General features: G+C 34.8%; 1 protein-coding gene across 6 annotated transcripts in view; it reads right to left on the bottom strand.

Moving 5' to 3' along the window:
- The window catches only part of MIPOL1 (mirror-image polydactyly 1), a 346637-nt gene that overhangs the window by 64562 nt on the left and 266097 nt on the right, over positions 1-15978 (bottom strand). For all 6 annotated transcript variants that reach the window (XR_015252408.1, XM_086709892.1, XM_086709891.1 and 3 more), the window contains one exon: positions 7059-7289. Coding sequence is in view for 5 of the 6 variants with exons in the window: in XM_086709892.1 (XP_086566018.1) it covers positions 7059-7289 (231 nt within the window). In the remaining variant the exon portion in view is untranslated. The remainder of the gene's footprint in view (positions 1-7058; positions 7290-15978) is intronic.

Genomic DNA, 15978 nt, shown 5'->3' on the forward strand with positions numbered 1-15978 from the left:
AGACAGGTTCTGAAATGAAGAAGCAGATGAAATATAAGCAGTCACGCTGTAATTTTACTTTTTTAGTCCCTACTCTCAATCTCTTTATGATTCATTCCATAAAGTTAACTATACAAGGAAATTTATCAGGGAAAGTGAAGATTCTTAGATTTAGAGAATTTCTTTTCTTTAGCCTCCACCCTTTACTTTACACTTCATTAGAATTTTTCAAGTTCTGGGTTAGGCTTCAATTTTAATAATCCTACATTAATCTTTCCCTGGTAGAGAGGAATGCCATAGACAATTAACACTATGTTTCTTTTTCATGTCAAAGTGAGACATTCTCTAAAGATAAAGGTGTAAGCCCAACTCTAATTTTTATAAAAAGTATAATTACATATCTATCAAACTTGGTATCTCTGTGTGTGTGTATATACATAAGTAGCTCTAAAGAAATTTACTTTATGTACGTGTACTCAATGGATGAGAAAGGTGATCCATTATACGAATGTATGATAAAATTAAACTTTTTATAAAACACATACTTATTGGATAGTGTATAAGAAGGTTTGTCTTTCATAAGTTAAATATATATTTAATTTAAAAATGTGTTATCATTTACTGAAATCCAGAATATTAAACTCTTAAAAAGCATAAAAATGACAATATCTAATTGGATCTAGATTCAGAAGGTGCCCCCAGAGCTGAATGGGAAGTTTATCTGCACATAGATTATCACAAATAAATTGACTTATTGTTTGCTGAAGTATATGTATCATATCTCACAGAGCTTTTAAATCTCAAACACAAAATCTCAAACACTTCCAGAAGTTTTAAATCCTCCCATTTATTGATAATAGTCAAAATCAACTTTCAACCTTATATTAAATAATTTGCTGATTTAAAGCTTATGCTGAGTTGAGAATTTATGAGACTTATTCTTTGATTCAATCAACAAGTATTTACAGTGTTCAGACATGTGTACTATTGCCTTGCAACTTATAGTCCAACTGAGAATTTATTAAAAAAAGAAAACATCACAGGTATAGTTGGCAAGAAGCAGAGTAATTTTAATGAAAACAATACAACTGTATTAATCTATGTAAAGACATATTACCACAATTAGTTTTTATTGTGATTAAAATCAAAATCTGGAGCCAGCAACAAAACTAAAAAATTTAGTGATGTATTTTGATGAAAATCATAGGCTTCTTAAAAAAAAATAAGAATACAGGCTTTTTTTTTGCTTTTTTTTTTTTCCCCCTCTAAGCCAAGAAACTGTAGAAATGCTCTGTTCCCCTTCCCAGCACTCAGAGTCATCTACCCTGTTTTATAATTCAACCTGCAAACAGATTAAGCAGCTGAGTTTGTGGAAAGTATGTTTGCTCTACGCTAAGAACCCTTGTGTGACACTATGGCGACTCCCCTGACACCTCGAAGAGAACTACAGACAGTTCTTACCCATCAGCAGGGAAACCGGGCTGAGAATTCACAATTTCTTTGTAACCTCAACTTCTTCAGAGAAATCAGTATTTGACCAAGAGGCAGGAAAGACTTTTTGTTAGCTTACATGTTCTTCTTCTTCTTTTTTTTCTGTCAATACCACTCAAAAGCTTAGGATGCCCTATATTGCAAAAGGAAATGTTTTATGCTGATCTTTTATACTTTAATTATGCAATTGGAAATTAGAACACATGTAAATAGTAAGTACTTGTTTTTTTTAAGTATGGAAAGAAAATTTTACATAGTGACATTTTTTCTTGAAAACACATGTAAAAGTTTACAACTTTTGTCCTACATCTTTTTGTCTGATCTATTTCTTATATAGTTAAAGTTTATGAGGGATTTCAATCATATCAGTGTAAATCTGGTCCATAGTAAAGATGATATGTGATACAAGTTACCTCACTGTAAAATCTAGAAGCTTCTGAGATCTTCTACCCTTATAAGCCTGGTTGTAAATACTTTTAAGTAATTATGTGTAGCTTAGGTATGTTAAGTATAGTCAAATATGTTTTTAAAATCCTTTGGAAAACTTTTGTGCTAGGCCACAAGAACCATATCTATAGACAGAAAGACAGATGGGAAATAAAATACAGCATAAAGAATAATAGAGTCTTAAATCTCTAATAATGATAAAAACATCACTTAATGGACTGGTGTGTCAGTTTTTTCTTTAATAAATGAGGATTATGAGTGGTCCTTGGGAGAATCATTAAGAGAAGCTTTTCTTACAAAGTTCCTGTGGTGGTAACCTGCTCTTAGTTCTCTCCTACTTCCACACAGCTCACCAAAATAAGTGTATCCAGGATTAGCCAAACAGCAACTTAAAAGCTAAATGATAATGTGCTCTTCTTCCACAATCATACACATTTTTAAAAAAGAAGTACCTGAAGACAGTAATGCTTAACCCAAGGGAATGGAAACTTTAGGCTTTATGACACCTGGGCCAAGAAGTTTTTTGTTTTTTATTTAAGATTTTATTTTTGGGTAATCCCTATAACCAACGTGGGGCTCAAACTCATGACCCCAAGATCATGAGCTGCATGGTTTCTGAGTCTGCCAGGAGCCCCCTCCCCCAAGAAGCTCTTGGACAATAATGTCTGATATTCACTATACTTTTCCCTATCAGTGTTTCTGCCTAAAAATATTGGCTAGTTTCTAGATGGTAATTCTGTACCGCTTTCTTCTTCAGGAATATTCCTATAGGTCAAAAAAAATTAAGAAATTCTTTTGACTCTAAAAGAAAATATAAATTTAAAATTCTACAATTATTAGAAATAGTATATAGCCTCTCTCCACTATTACTGAAGATTTCAGGTCTTTTAAATGTAATTAAACTTGATGGAAGTTGGTGGTTAGGGCAAGGGCTAAAAGGGCTAAAAGCTGATCACTAGAAAGTCCCATATCCTGACTTTGAGAAGAGTGCTAAGGGTGGCGGTGCCAGTGAGGGAGGCAGTCAGGACTCACCGCAAAGCTCACACTTTTCCAGGAAACTCTTCTACTAGCACTGGGTACTGGGTTGGTTGAAAACTTTTTTTATCTAGGGCTTAAAGTAGACGAGTGCACATTTGAAATTTTCCTGTGTATTCCTGATCTGAACTGCTTTTACTTTATTCTGTCATCTTATCAACCTATTAAATTGTTCTAGTTCATTTATTCAGAAGTGTTTACAGAGTACCAACTTTATATCAGGCATCTGAGTGAATATGTGGAGGGAATGTGGATACAAAGATGAAGAGAACAGCGTCCATGTCTTGGGAATGCTCAATGTGGGTAATTTTGCAGGGAGTCAGGTAGACAGGAAAAATACAAACAAAGCAGTTATAACACCCAGATGATTAAGACCTCTAACAAAGGTATGGACTAAGTACTATGAAAACAATAAGGGGCACCTGGGTGGCTCAGTCAGTTAAACACCCAACTCTGGATTTTGGCTTAGGTCATGATCTCATGGTTGGTGAGTTCAAGCCCCACATCAGGCTCTGTGCTGACAGTGTGGAGGTTGCTTTGGATTCTCTGTCTCCCTCTCTCTCTGACCCTCCCTGCTCTCTCTCTTTCTCTCTCTCTCAAAATAAACAAATAACATAAACTTAAAAAAATAAAAAGATAAACAACACAGAGGTAACTTAAATTAACATCTGACTAAAGAGTAACAAAAATTTGACCAGGTACTAGAAGGGAGGAATATGCTTTAAGAAGAAGAAATAACATGTGCAAAGATATTGTGGTTGGGGTCGTGGGAGGAAATGATACCAGAAAAATGTGATAGGCCTCATATGCCATGCTAAGTTGTTTATGCAATAGTGTGTAGGGGATGAAAGGACCCTAAACATTTTAAATAGGGAAGTAATATAACCTGATTTAAGTTTTAGAAAAATTAACTCTGATGGCAGTGAGGAAGGTAAACTTGTGAGCCAGAGGCAGGTAAACTAGTTTTATGATTATTTCAATAGTCTAGATGAGGGATGATGAGGGCCTGAAGTTATGCAATTAACAAGTTAGCATGGAATAGAGGGAATCAGGTGATTCTCAGGTAGGAAACAAAATAGAGATTGACAGCAAAGTGCATGTGAAAAGTAAGAAACAGTGAAGGAATCAGGACAGTGCTGAAATTGCTGAAGACCATTAGTGAGACAGGAAATACAGGAGAATGGAGAGGGCTTTATTTTCAAGGGAGGAATTTTTAACAAAAATACTATGGCAACACACAGAAGAGAGTGATTTAACTTTCTAGAAAGTTGAAGAAGACTTTGTACAGAAGAGATACTTGAACTAGTTGTGTTATTTTGATGAGCATGATTATACTAATAATTTATAGAATATTTATAATAATAAAGTAACTGGCACTGAACTAGGTATTTTAGATGGTATCCAGGTTATTACTCATATCAAACCTGCCTGTGAAGGCAGTATTACCGTTTGAATTTTTCAACTGAGGAACTTTTGCTTCCAGGGGTTATGTAATTTGCCCCAAATCTCACAGGTAATAAGTAGGAAAGCAGGGATTGAAATATAGGTCTGTCTGACTTGACTACAAAGGCTGCCTCTATCCTCTATGCTGTACTGAATCTTCCTGGATGAGTAAGTTTTTCATGGGGGAAAAGGGTAAAAGGTGCCAAGCAGAGGAACCCATGTATATAAAGGTATTTAGTCTTGAAAGACAGAGCCCTTCTGAAGAATGAGATATTGCAGTGTGGAGTGAAACGGAAAAAGGAGAAACTATGCAACATGCATTATTCTAAAGGCATTATGTGTTTATCTCATCTAATTCTTACCACATTATGAGGTGGCAGTATTATTATCCATATATTATGATCTACATCAGCACAATGTTTTAAAATAAAATGTCCAGGTTCACATACCTACACATTTTGAATCCAGATCCTGAGCTTTTAAACCGCTATGCTATATTACCAAAGATATAGGAGTATCTTATTGTTTAGGATGATCATATATTAGTTTTATAATAAAAATATAATTAGAAATGGGCCATCGAATTTTTTAGTTAGGAAATTACTGGTAATCTTAAAAATAACAATTTCAGCATAAAACTTAGCCACAGTGTATTGAGTAGCACAACAGTGAATGGGGATTGAAAAATACGATAGTGAACATAGATCAGTCATTCAAGAAATTTGGTTGTGAAAGGAAAAGGGGAAATGTGGACCTTTTTAGTTTACATTGTAATTACTGCCTAGAATACTGACATATTTACAAAGGACCTTCAAAAATAATTACTAGTAACAGTAATTTCAGATTATATGGAAAATATTAATACCATCTAACAAAGTCTTATAAGTTGGCTTCCTGGAAGGTTATCCTTTTAAACGCAATTATATAGGTTGATGCCCACATTAACTGTAATGAATATATACTGCCCAATGGAGGGAAATTAAAAATAAAATACAGTAGGTTGAATATGAACAGGAAAGCCTCGTAATATTTTATCTAAGTCTTACTGCTGGAAATCAGAATAAAAGATTTAACATTTACCTCAAAATTTAACATTTAAATTACATAACTGTTTCATTTAAACTCTATCCACTGGTATCATTCCATTAAAACCTTTTGATCTGTCTGTTGTTAAATATGAAGAATAGGACAATATAGTAAGTTTTCAAAAGGTTAAACCTGTTCAACTTAAAGCATTATCTGAGATGACGTTATTTGTACTTCTTGGTATACAAAGTTTTTTTTTTATTTTTCACAAAATAATAATAATAGTTGAGGAGATGTAAAAAATAAGAGGTTGATGACGTTTCCAAAGATTTTATAGAAATCTAATTGGTCTCTGGGAAACAGTGTTTAAGGGAATTTTAATCATGAATACAAATTAAAGATTATATGTAAAGAAAACTCTGAAATTTGTGATTATTTGTAGACTTTAAGAGCTAAATTAGATTCTGACTGTCAAAAGTTATTGATTTGTAATCTACAATGAAATGAGATCTACTTATGTATCTTAGTGTTTTTAGAATGTTAATGTACATTGTGACTAACTGGGTAACAGTTTCTGACTGAACATAAACCTAATCTTTAAACCTACAAAAAATATAATACTTACCATAAATCACAAATTTCAAGATAACCTGATTGTAAAGATTTTAATAAACATGAATAACTCCTAATCTGTTTAAAATTGGTCTTAACTACAGATTTACCTGACTTTGGGTTACTATTCAAAGCATAATTTCCAGGATGTTGGGGAAATTTTTGACATGACTTACTTTCAAATAAGAAGTGTAAGAAGAAAATTTGAGGTTAGCACTACTTCATACTGTGAGACTGAAAAAAATAATTAAGGAAAAAGGTATGTCTTACAAATTAAAGACAATTAAGTGTTGTAATGACATAATGTTATTAACAATACTTGAAGATGGGCTCAGTTAAAATGACAAGTTCTATTACATTAAAGCTGCCTTAGGAAATTCTGCTACAATGTTCAAGTCCCATAAATTAACAAGTGATTTCTTTGTATGATATATGTTAACATTTTGCTAGCTATCATAAGGCTGACTTGTTTTGTAGCTTTATTTAAATTTTAATAAAAATGCAAAGATCATCAGAAATAAACAAATGTAATTATGCACTGTGAAAAGCTGTATTGAATACTTCAGAAGAACAAAACGTGAAAATTAATTCCACTGTAACTATTCTACGTGCCTCGAGGTCTCAGCTTACAAAGTCACTCACAGATGATCTCAACTCAAGCAGGATTATCACAAAGCTAAATAAGTAAAGTTGATTACGTGACTACCTCTTCCCCTTGCCAATAACTTTACTTATTACCTATGAGAGGAGTTTTTCATGTATGGCCTTCATGAACTGATGAAGACCAGTTATTAAGTACAGGTGGTTTGCCCTAAATAGTGGCCATGATTTTCAAGTAAATGACCCCAAATATGGATATGATAGGCAATCTAAAAAATAACAAAATTCATTCTTCTCAATCTCCTTTGTCTGAAACCACCAACAGTATGAATAATAAATACTATATTATTTTAGTTGTCAAAAGAAAGTGTTCTGGTTTTGTTTTGTTCCAGGCTTTTGAAATAATGCAAGATCATTTTACTTACTTCTGAACTTTGTCATTGGCCGCTTGGGAGGCCTCCATGGCATGCTGAAGCTCTAATTCCATGTTTGCTCGATCTGTCAGAGCTTGCTGCAGTTGGATAGCCAGTTCCTCATTCTGCTGTTGAGTGATGGAAACAATGTTTTCTCTATTTTTTAAAGCTTCTTCATAAGTACCAAGGGTATGGTTAAACTGATCCTTCAGACTTTCTTCTTGGGATAAAGATTTATGTAAGCTGAGAAAAACATAAAAATAAATAATTTCAACATAAACATGCAGTCTTACTGACCAATAATATACTTAACAAAAATCTCCAGTTAGATATACCCATTTCTAAAAGTCAATTGAGACATACTTAAAAGGGTAAATAAAAATAATTTTTACATCACAATATTATCCTTGATAATTATTATATTTCTCTGCTTCTAGGCTGAAAGCTACCCAGACAAATGATTATTGATGTTACCAGAGCATACAAGAAGATGCTGCAAGATGTTAGTTTAATTACATCAGTGTAAATATTACATTCAATTTTCTTTAAAAGGAATAGCAGAGAATTAGAAAATAAAGCACCTCTAGGTAAATAAAAGAATATAATAAGCTGACTGCAAAGAAATGAGAAGTAAGAGAATGGGCATCAGTTTAGTAGATCCAGGGTTTCTTCCGCTGAGCACTTAACGAGAATGAATGAGGTTTGTACAAATACTGATCAGCCCATACACAGATAGAAATGAAGTTAAAATCACTACTCTGACTGCACAAAAATAATATGTATTCAGATATACTTTCTTTTTGTTAATGAATCTCATGCCAAATATATCCACTCATTAAGTCATACAGAGAAATAGCATATAAATTAAGACTAAATGAATGCAGAAGAAAATGCAGACAAATAGAACCCTAAAATGCTAAAGGTCAAATCTTTGATATGTCATTACACCTACCACCTGAGGTTATTTTGAAATGGCACCAAGCACCTCACTCAATTAAATAAAGACATTTTGAAAATATAAATATTTAATAAGGGAAATTTAAAATCCACACAGGAGATGTTCTTTTTTTATTAAATAAAATCATTTCGGTATATGCATACAAAAGAAATGTCGATGGGAGACTTGAAGTAAAACAACCTAACTATATAATACAGATTGATGATGTGAAAAAAAGTAATATAAATCTTAAAGCTGCAAAAAGCTAGTCAGGGAACTTTAGCACTGGCCAAATATCTAGTCTGATACTTTATTTAAAACTGTTCAAACTAAAGTAATTATAAATTTCTTCTTTTGTTTAAGTAACCTATAAATCTCTCCAGTGTGCTCACTTTGTAGGTGTCACATAGAAATAAGGACATACAACAGGGACACTTAGCATACCAAAATAAATTATTTCAAGATTCAACTTAGTTCCTAAGAAGAAAGACTGCTATTAAACTGTGGTCAATTGATTACTACATAAAAATAAGAATGATGTTTAGTGCCGTATTTGTAGAGTGCAAAGAAGTATCTTTATGATTCTCACACCTTGTTATTTACTAACCCTGATTTCAATTCTCAGTTCTTTCTACCAATCCATATTCCTGTCTCTTGCCTATTTCCCTATTCTTTCTATGTTCTTTCACACTTTGATTCCTCTTATTCTATGTTCCAGTTTCCTTCAATCCACCCTCTTTGTCTACTTGAGAGATCCAAGAAAGACAAACTACAAACAAAATCAAAACCTTTAAGAAGACAAGTTTATTTATGTTCTTTACATTTAAAAGATTATAACTTACATTTTAATTGTGAATTATATTTTAAATCACATAAAGTGCACAAATCTAAAGTATTCAGCTTGACAAAATGTAAAGAACAAAATATATAACAAACCCAGAAGATTCTCCCGTATTCCCTCCCAGTTAATTCCCCTCTCCCAAACTAATCACTTACCAACATCTATTAAGATTAGTATTTCCTGCTTTTGAACTGTTTGTCTGACTTATTTTACTTAATAAGGCTTATGAGATTTGTCCTATTGTTGCATGCACTTCATTGTTTTTACCGCTATGAAGTATTGTTGTATAATGGAAACCAATTTTACAATAAATTTCATATATTGAAGAAAAAAAAGTATTGTATAAATAGAAAACACAATATATTTAATCATTTCACTATTATGTTGCTATTAATATTTTTTTATTTTTGATTAAAAAATTTTTTAAAGTTTTTCATTTTATTTATTTAGAGATGGAAAGAGAGAGAGGGAGAGAGACAGAGAATCCCAAGCAGGCTCCACACTGGCAGCGTGGAGCCCAATGTGGGGCTGGAACTCACAAACCACTGTTAGATTATGACCTGAGCCAAAACCAAGAGTCTGATGCTCATCCAGCTGAAGCCACCCAGGCACCCCAAAGTTTTTAAAATTAAAAAAATTTTTTTTTTAATTTGAGAGAGAGCATGAGCAGAGGAGAGGGGCAAAGGAGGAGAGAGAAAGAATCCCAAGCAGGCTCTACGCTCCGCACAGAGGCCAACATGGGGCTCAATCCCACAACTCTGGGATCATAAACTGAGCTGAAACCAAGAGTTGGACGCTCAACTGACTGAGCCACCCAAGGCACCCAAGGCACCCTGCTATAATATTCTTGTACATTACCTTTTGAAGGACCTAAGCACCCAAACCCCACTTTCTTGAGATATAATTGACATAAGTACTCATTTCTGAAGTAGAATTGCTCCATAGGGTGTATGTATGCTCAGATTTAGTACATGATGCATAGAGTGCATAGAGTTTCCCCAAATGGTCCAACCAATTTACACTCCCACCAGCAATGTATGGGAGTTCCAATTGCTCTATATTCTCCCTTAGAGTAGGATTGCTAGTCTTTTTCACTATAGCCATTCTAGTAGGGGTACAGTGCAATTTCATTCTTTTCATATTGTTTTTTGCTGAATGTAAGTTCTTAATTTGAATAAAGCCCAATTAATCATTGTTTCTTTAATGGCAGTGTGCTTTTTGCCCTTTTAAAAAAAACTGTGGCCTAACCATTCCTATATATTTCACATACATGGTCTCATTTAAAATTCACAGTGAGCAGCTTCGTTTGAAAATTCTGCATTTGTCTATGATGTCCATGACACTACTCAGTATACTCTAGCCAATTAAATATGAAGAATCAATGTTTCAGGGGGACGTGGCTCAGTCAGTTAAGTGTCCGACTCTTGATTTCAGCTCAGGTCATGATCTGACTGTGAGATGGAGCTCCATGCTGAAAGCACGGGGTCTGCTTGGGATTCCCCTCTCTCCCTTCTCTCTGCCCTCCCCTGCTCACCCTCTTTCTCTCACTCAAGTAAATAAACATAAGGAAAAAAATCAATGATTTTTAAAAATTTCATCTTTATTAAAATCTTGGTATCCTGACTTCATTCTCTAATCATTTATCACTTACTAGTCTTCTATCATTTAAATTTTTTTTTCAAATTTACATCTCATTTTTCTATTGGATGGACCCATGACTGGGATCCTTTACTCTCAAGTTCAACAAGCTACTCATCATTCAAAATGCCTTGGAGACCTTTAAATTCCCATCAAGACTTTCTCAAACAGAAGCAATCGCTGGAGTGATCTTTTAAAACAATAAATCAGGGGCGCCTGGGTGGCTCAGTCAGTTAAGCGTCCGACTTCGGCTCAGGTCATGATCTCTGGGTTCATGAGTTCAAGCCCTGCGTCAGGCTCTGTGCTGACAGCTCAGAGCCTGGAGCCTGTTTCAGATTCTGTCTCTCCCTCTCTGACCCTCCCCCGTTCATGCTCTGTCTCTCTCTGTCTCAAAAATAAACGTTAAAAAAAAATTTAAAAAACCCCAATAAATCAGATGATGTCATTTATAATCCTGCAGAGGCATCTCATTGCACTCAGAAGAAATCTCTCAAAATAAAACAACAAATTGCCTATTTAAACTCACTAAACCTCACAACAACTTATGAGAGAGGTCCTATCAATATTAGATTTTTATAGAGAAAGAAATTGAAACAATCAGAGGGAAGTAATTTAATTAATCTCACACATCAGACAGAACCAGAATCTGAACCCACAGTCTTTCTCCCTGAGCTGAAATACTCCTGCAGGCCACGGAGCCACAAAGTCTTGTATCATCTGTTCTCTCTTCCTCCTCATCGTTTAGTCTGACATTCTGTTTTTCAGGTACATCAAGCTTTTTCTTGTTTGAGGATTTGTTTGTAATGCTGTCTCCTCTCTCTGACAAACTTCCTTTTTCATTTGGTCTCAGCATGAATACTGCTTTCTCAGATAAACCTTTTATGACTCCTCAATCTAAATTTTGGTGTTCCTTCTTCGTTATTCTGTTTCAGTGACCTTACTCTTTATCTTCCTAGAATTTTGAATAATTTGTAATTTTTTTTTCAGTTTCATCTTATGATCTACTTCCTAATTCCAACATATTAATACTCTACTTATAAAGGGCAATTTTTAAAAATGGGAACACAGGTGTTAAGAACATCGATAAATCAAGATGCTTGTATTCCTAAGGAAATTTTTTTATAGGAATAAAGATGAAATAGAGGGGAAAGATTCCCAGAATATATAAATCTACACCATTGAAGCATATTTTTGTTTTAGTGCTGGTTTTTCCCTCACAGTGCTCTTCCCTAGGGCCACATTGTTTAGCTTTCTTCATAGAATCAAATCACATTTAACCTCTTTTCAATGTTATTGATTTTCAGATGCATTCTCAGCATGGCAGTAGCATTACAATTTTTTGGTCTTAAATGATGTTGTATTGGAAAATATTTTAAGCCATAGTAGAATAAATTATAAAACAATGGCAGAAGAGCCATTAAATCACTCTCAGAAATTCCAAGGCATGTGGCTTACACAATTTTGATTGACAAAGAACGGGAACTATTTCTGTTTATCATGAAGTTAATGAGGTAATATCATACACCAAGTTTCAATTCACTCTTCCAGTTTTCAAATTATGTAATTCTTTAATTTTTGTAATTTGTATAGAAAGTGAGATGTCTTCTTTTTCCTTATATATGATTTCTTTTTTTTTAATGTTTTTTTTCCTTGCTATCATTTATTTTTTATAATTTACATCCAAGTTAATTACCACATGGTGCAACAATGATTTCAGGAGTAGATTCCGTAAGCCCCTTACCCATTTAGCCCATTCCCCCTCCACAACCCTCTGTTTCTTCTCCATTTAAGACTCTCTTATGTTTTGTCCCCCTCTCTGTTTTTATATTATTTTTGCTTCCCTTCCTTTATGTTCATCTGTTTTGTCTCTTAAATTCTTCATATGAGTGAAACATATATTTGTCTTTCTCTGACTAATTTTGCTTAGCATGATACCTTCCAGTTCCATCCATGTAGTTGCAAATGGTAGGATTTCATTCTTTTTGATTGCCAAGTAATACTCCATTGTAGATTTATACCACATCTTCTTTATCCATTCATCCATTGATGGACATTTCAGTTCTTCCCATACTTTGGCTATCGTCAATAGCGCTGCTGTAAACATTGGGGTACAGGTGCCCCTTTGATACAGCACACCTGTATCGCTCAGATAAATACCTAGTAGTGCAATTGCTGGGTCGTAGGGCAGTTCTATTTTTAATTTCTTGAGGAACCTCCATACTGTTTTCCAGAGTGGCTGTACCAGTTTGCATTCCCACCAGCAGTGCAAAAGAGATCCTCTTTCTCTGCATCCTCGCCAACATCTGTTGTTGCCTGAGTTGATAATGTTAGCCATTCTAACAGGTGTGAGGTGGTATCTCATTGTGGTTTTGATTTGTATTTCCCTGATGATGAGTGATGTTGAACATCTTTTAATGTGTCTATTTGCCATCTGGATGTCTTCTTTGGAGAAGTTACTGTTCATGTCTTTTACCCATTTCTTCAATGGATTATGTGTTTTTTGGATGTTGAGTTTAGAAAGTGAGATTTTGAAAATATTTACTTAGTAATCTTTCATACTATAATTCTAATCCATGTCAAATGATACCGTACATGGTCTCCTGTGCTGTTCACTGCACTGAATCCAATAGCAGGCCAAGGGAGAATATACGTTTCCATGGGCATAGTACTAGTAAGTAGCATGTAACAGATTTCCTTTCTGGAGTGGTTTCTGTCTCAGTTTCAATGTCTCCTGGTCTATTCCCTGAAGTCTGCGGTTCTATTTTCCTAGTCCCCGACTCTCTGTACTGCCTCAGCTTAAAACATCTTGGAATTATCAAGTTTATGACTCACTTCTACATTCTGCTTGCAGATATTTATGTTCTCCTCAGCTTATCTGCTTACCTGCTTGTTGAACTCTTTTTCTCCCAACTGTAATGTCATACATGGATTCAGCTTATTCTTACAACTAGTACTTTTCCATTTATATTGAGTGTTGATGCTATTTTTCCCCACTTCCTCTCTTGTCTCCATGATCAGGTATTACTTACGTCCTTGAGTCACTTTACTCATCATCCTATAGTACGCACTTACTCTTCTGGTTTCATTTGTTTACAGTAATTGCTCAATCAACCAAGTGTTCTATATACGTTACTTTAATTGAATACATATTTTCAAATTAAAAATTTAGAGGTGAGGGGGCACCTGCGTGGCTCCGTTGGTTAAGCCTCTGACTTTAGCTCAGGTCATGATCTCATGGTTCATCAGTTTGAGCCCTGCATCAGGCTCTGTGCTGACAGCTCAGAGCCTGGAGCCTGCTTCAGATTCTGTGTCTCCCTCTCTCTCTGCCCCTCCTTGCTCATGTTCTTTCTCTCTCTCAACAATAAATAAGACATTAAAAAATAAATTAAAAAAAATTTAGAGGTGAGATACCACAGTATAAACCAACAGTGCATAAAGAGAAGTAACTTTGTCCCCCAGGACATTTTGCAACATCCGGAGGCATTTTTGGTTGTCATAACTTGAGAAAGCGGGTACTACTGGCATTTCATGGGTAGAGGCCAGAGATGCTGCTAAACATCCCCCACTGCAGAGACAGAACCCACAAAAAAGAATTATCCAATCTTATGTGTCAAAAATGCCAAACTTGGTGTACATGCAAAGATGTTGGGTTTGGACTCTGAAGAAGTATATTCAAATTTCAGTCCTGTCATTTGACCTTAGGAAAATAGTTTACCCCTTTGTATGACCTTAGGAAAATAGTTTACCCCTTTGAGTATTAATTTTATCAACTCAAGAACAATGAGAAAAATCTCATGGAGTTCACAGGAGAACAAAATGTGGAGATTTGGCTATGTGAAAATATCTAGCACAATACCTGGCAAAGAATGGGTATTCATCCATGTATACTTTTTAAAATAAATTATTTATTTATAATTAACTTTATATAAAATCTTGTAATACCCAGACCTTTTATAAATACTTTTAAAAACAACTGCCTGTTTCTACAGGTTTTTCAGGAATTGGGGGAAGTAAACTAGTTTTCCTAACCTTTATCACTTACTGATAACATTCTTCAATCATTCTGGGAAAAAAAAAAAGTCAGGTTTGGCTTGTTTTACTGAATTAAAATAAATAAAGATAAAGCAAGTATGAAAGGCAGAAGTATGTGCTACCTTGTCTTAAGTCTACATTTTCGGAGAGGATAGTGACTATGTTTACTTCCTGGTTTACTACATCAATTACTTTGATCTGAATTTCTGACCTATGTGATTTGCCTTCTCTCTGAAGAACTTCTTTTAACATTTCCTGCAAAACATGTGTTCTGGTGACAAATTCCCTCAGTTTTTGTTTATCTGACAAAGTCTTTATTTCTCCTTTAATTTTGAAGGATAACTTCATGGAATATAGAATTCTGGGCTGATGTCCCAAGTTTTAGTCTGACATTCAAGATGCTCCAAAATTCTGTTCTACTTTTCTTTTCAGACTTCTTCCTACCTACTCTATCAATATTTTTTATTCTAGTCAAATGGAAATGCAAACTCTTCTTTGAAAATGCCTTCATACTTTTCATTTTGGATTACTGCTCGTGCTATTGCCTTTACTTGGAATGCTCTGTTTCTGTCCCTCCACATGTCCTATCACTACACTTCAAGATCTAGACAACTTGCAACAACTGTCACAAAGTCACACTTCATACCCTCCTTGCCTAAGGAGACACTTCTTCCTCTAAGTTCCCATACCCTCTCCATATCCTTTATATTATATTCATCATATTCATCACTTTCTACTATCCTTTGTAGCCATTGTAACCTGTTTTATCTTTCCTACTAGATTATAATATTATTTAAAGAAGGAACTATGTTTTACTCTTCTTTGCTTCCTTCTAGGGTCTAACATGGTGGCTACTCTTCAGGAGGCAGACAAAAACTTATTTATTGAACATTGTTGTTTAAATGCTCATTTGAGGGGCACCTGGGTGGCTCAGTCAGTTAAGTGTCAGACTCTGGCTCAGGTCATGATCTCACAATTCACGGGTTTGAGCCCCCTGTCAGGCTCTGTGCTGACAGCTCAGAGCCTGGATCTTGCTTCAGATTCTGACTCCTTCTCTCTCTGCCCCTCCCCAACTTGTGCTCTGCATATTTATGAAAAATAAACATTAAAAAAATTTAAAAATAAATAAATAAACAAATGCTCTCTATTTGAACAAGTGGCCTCCAGTATTATAAAAGGATTACATCAATTTTATTTCCCTTCCTTTTCTCCTTATCTTTTTTTTTTTTTTTTTGAATTTTTTTTTTTTCAACGTTTATTTATTTTTGGGACAGAGAGAGACAGAGCATGAACGGGGGAGGGGCAGAGAGAGAGGGAGACACAGAATCGGAAACAGGCTCCAGGCTCTGAGCCATCAGCCCAGAGCCCGACGCGGGGCTCGAACTCACGGACCGCGAGATCGTGATCTGGCTGAAGTCGGACGCTTAACCGACTGCGCCACCCAGGCGCCCTCTCCTTATCTTAATATACAGCCCCATATGCTC

This window comes from Puma concolor, chromosome B3 (genome assembly GCF_028749965.1).
Source record: "Puma concolor isolate L17-30 chromosome B3, mPumCon1.1.hap2, whole genome shotgun sequence".
Lineage (NCBI taxonomy): Eukaryota > Metazoa > Chordata > Mammalia > Carnivora > Felidae > Puma > Puma concolor.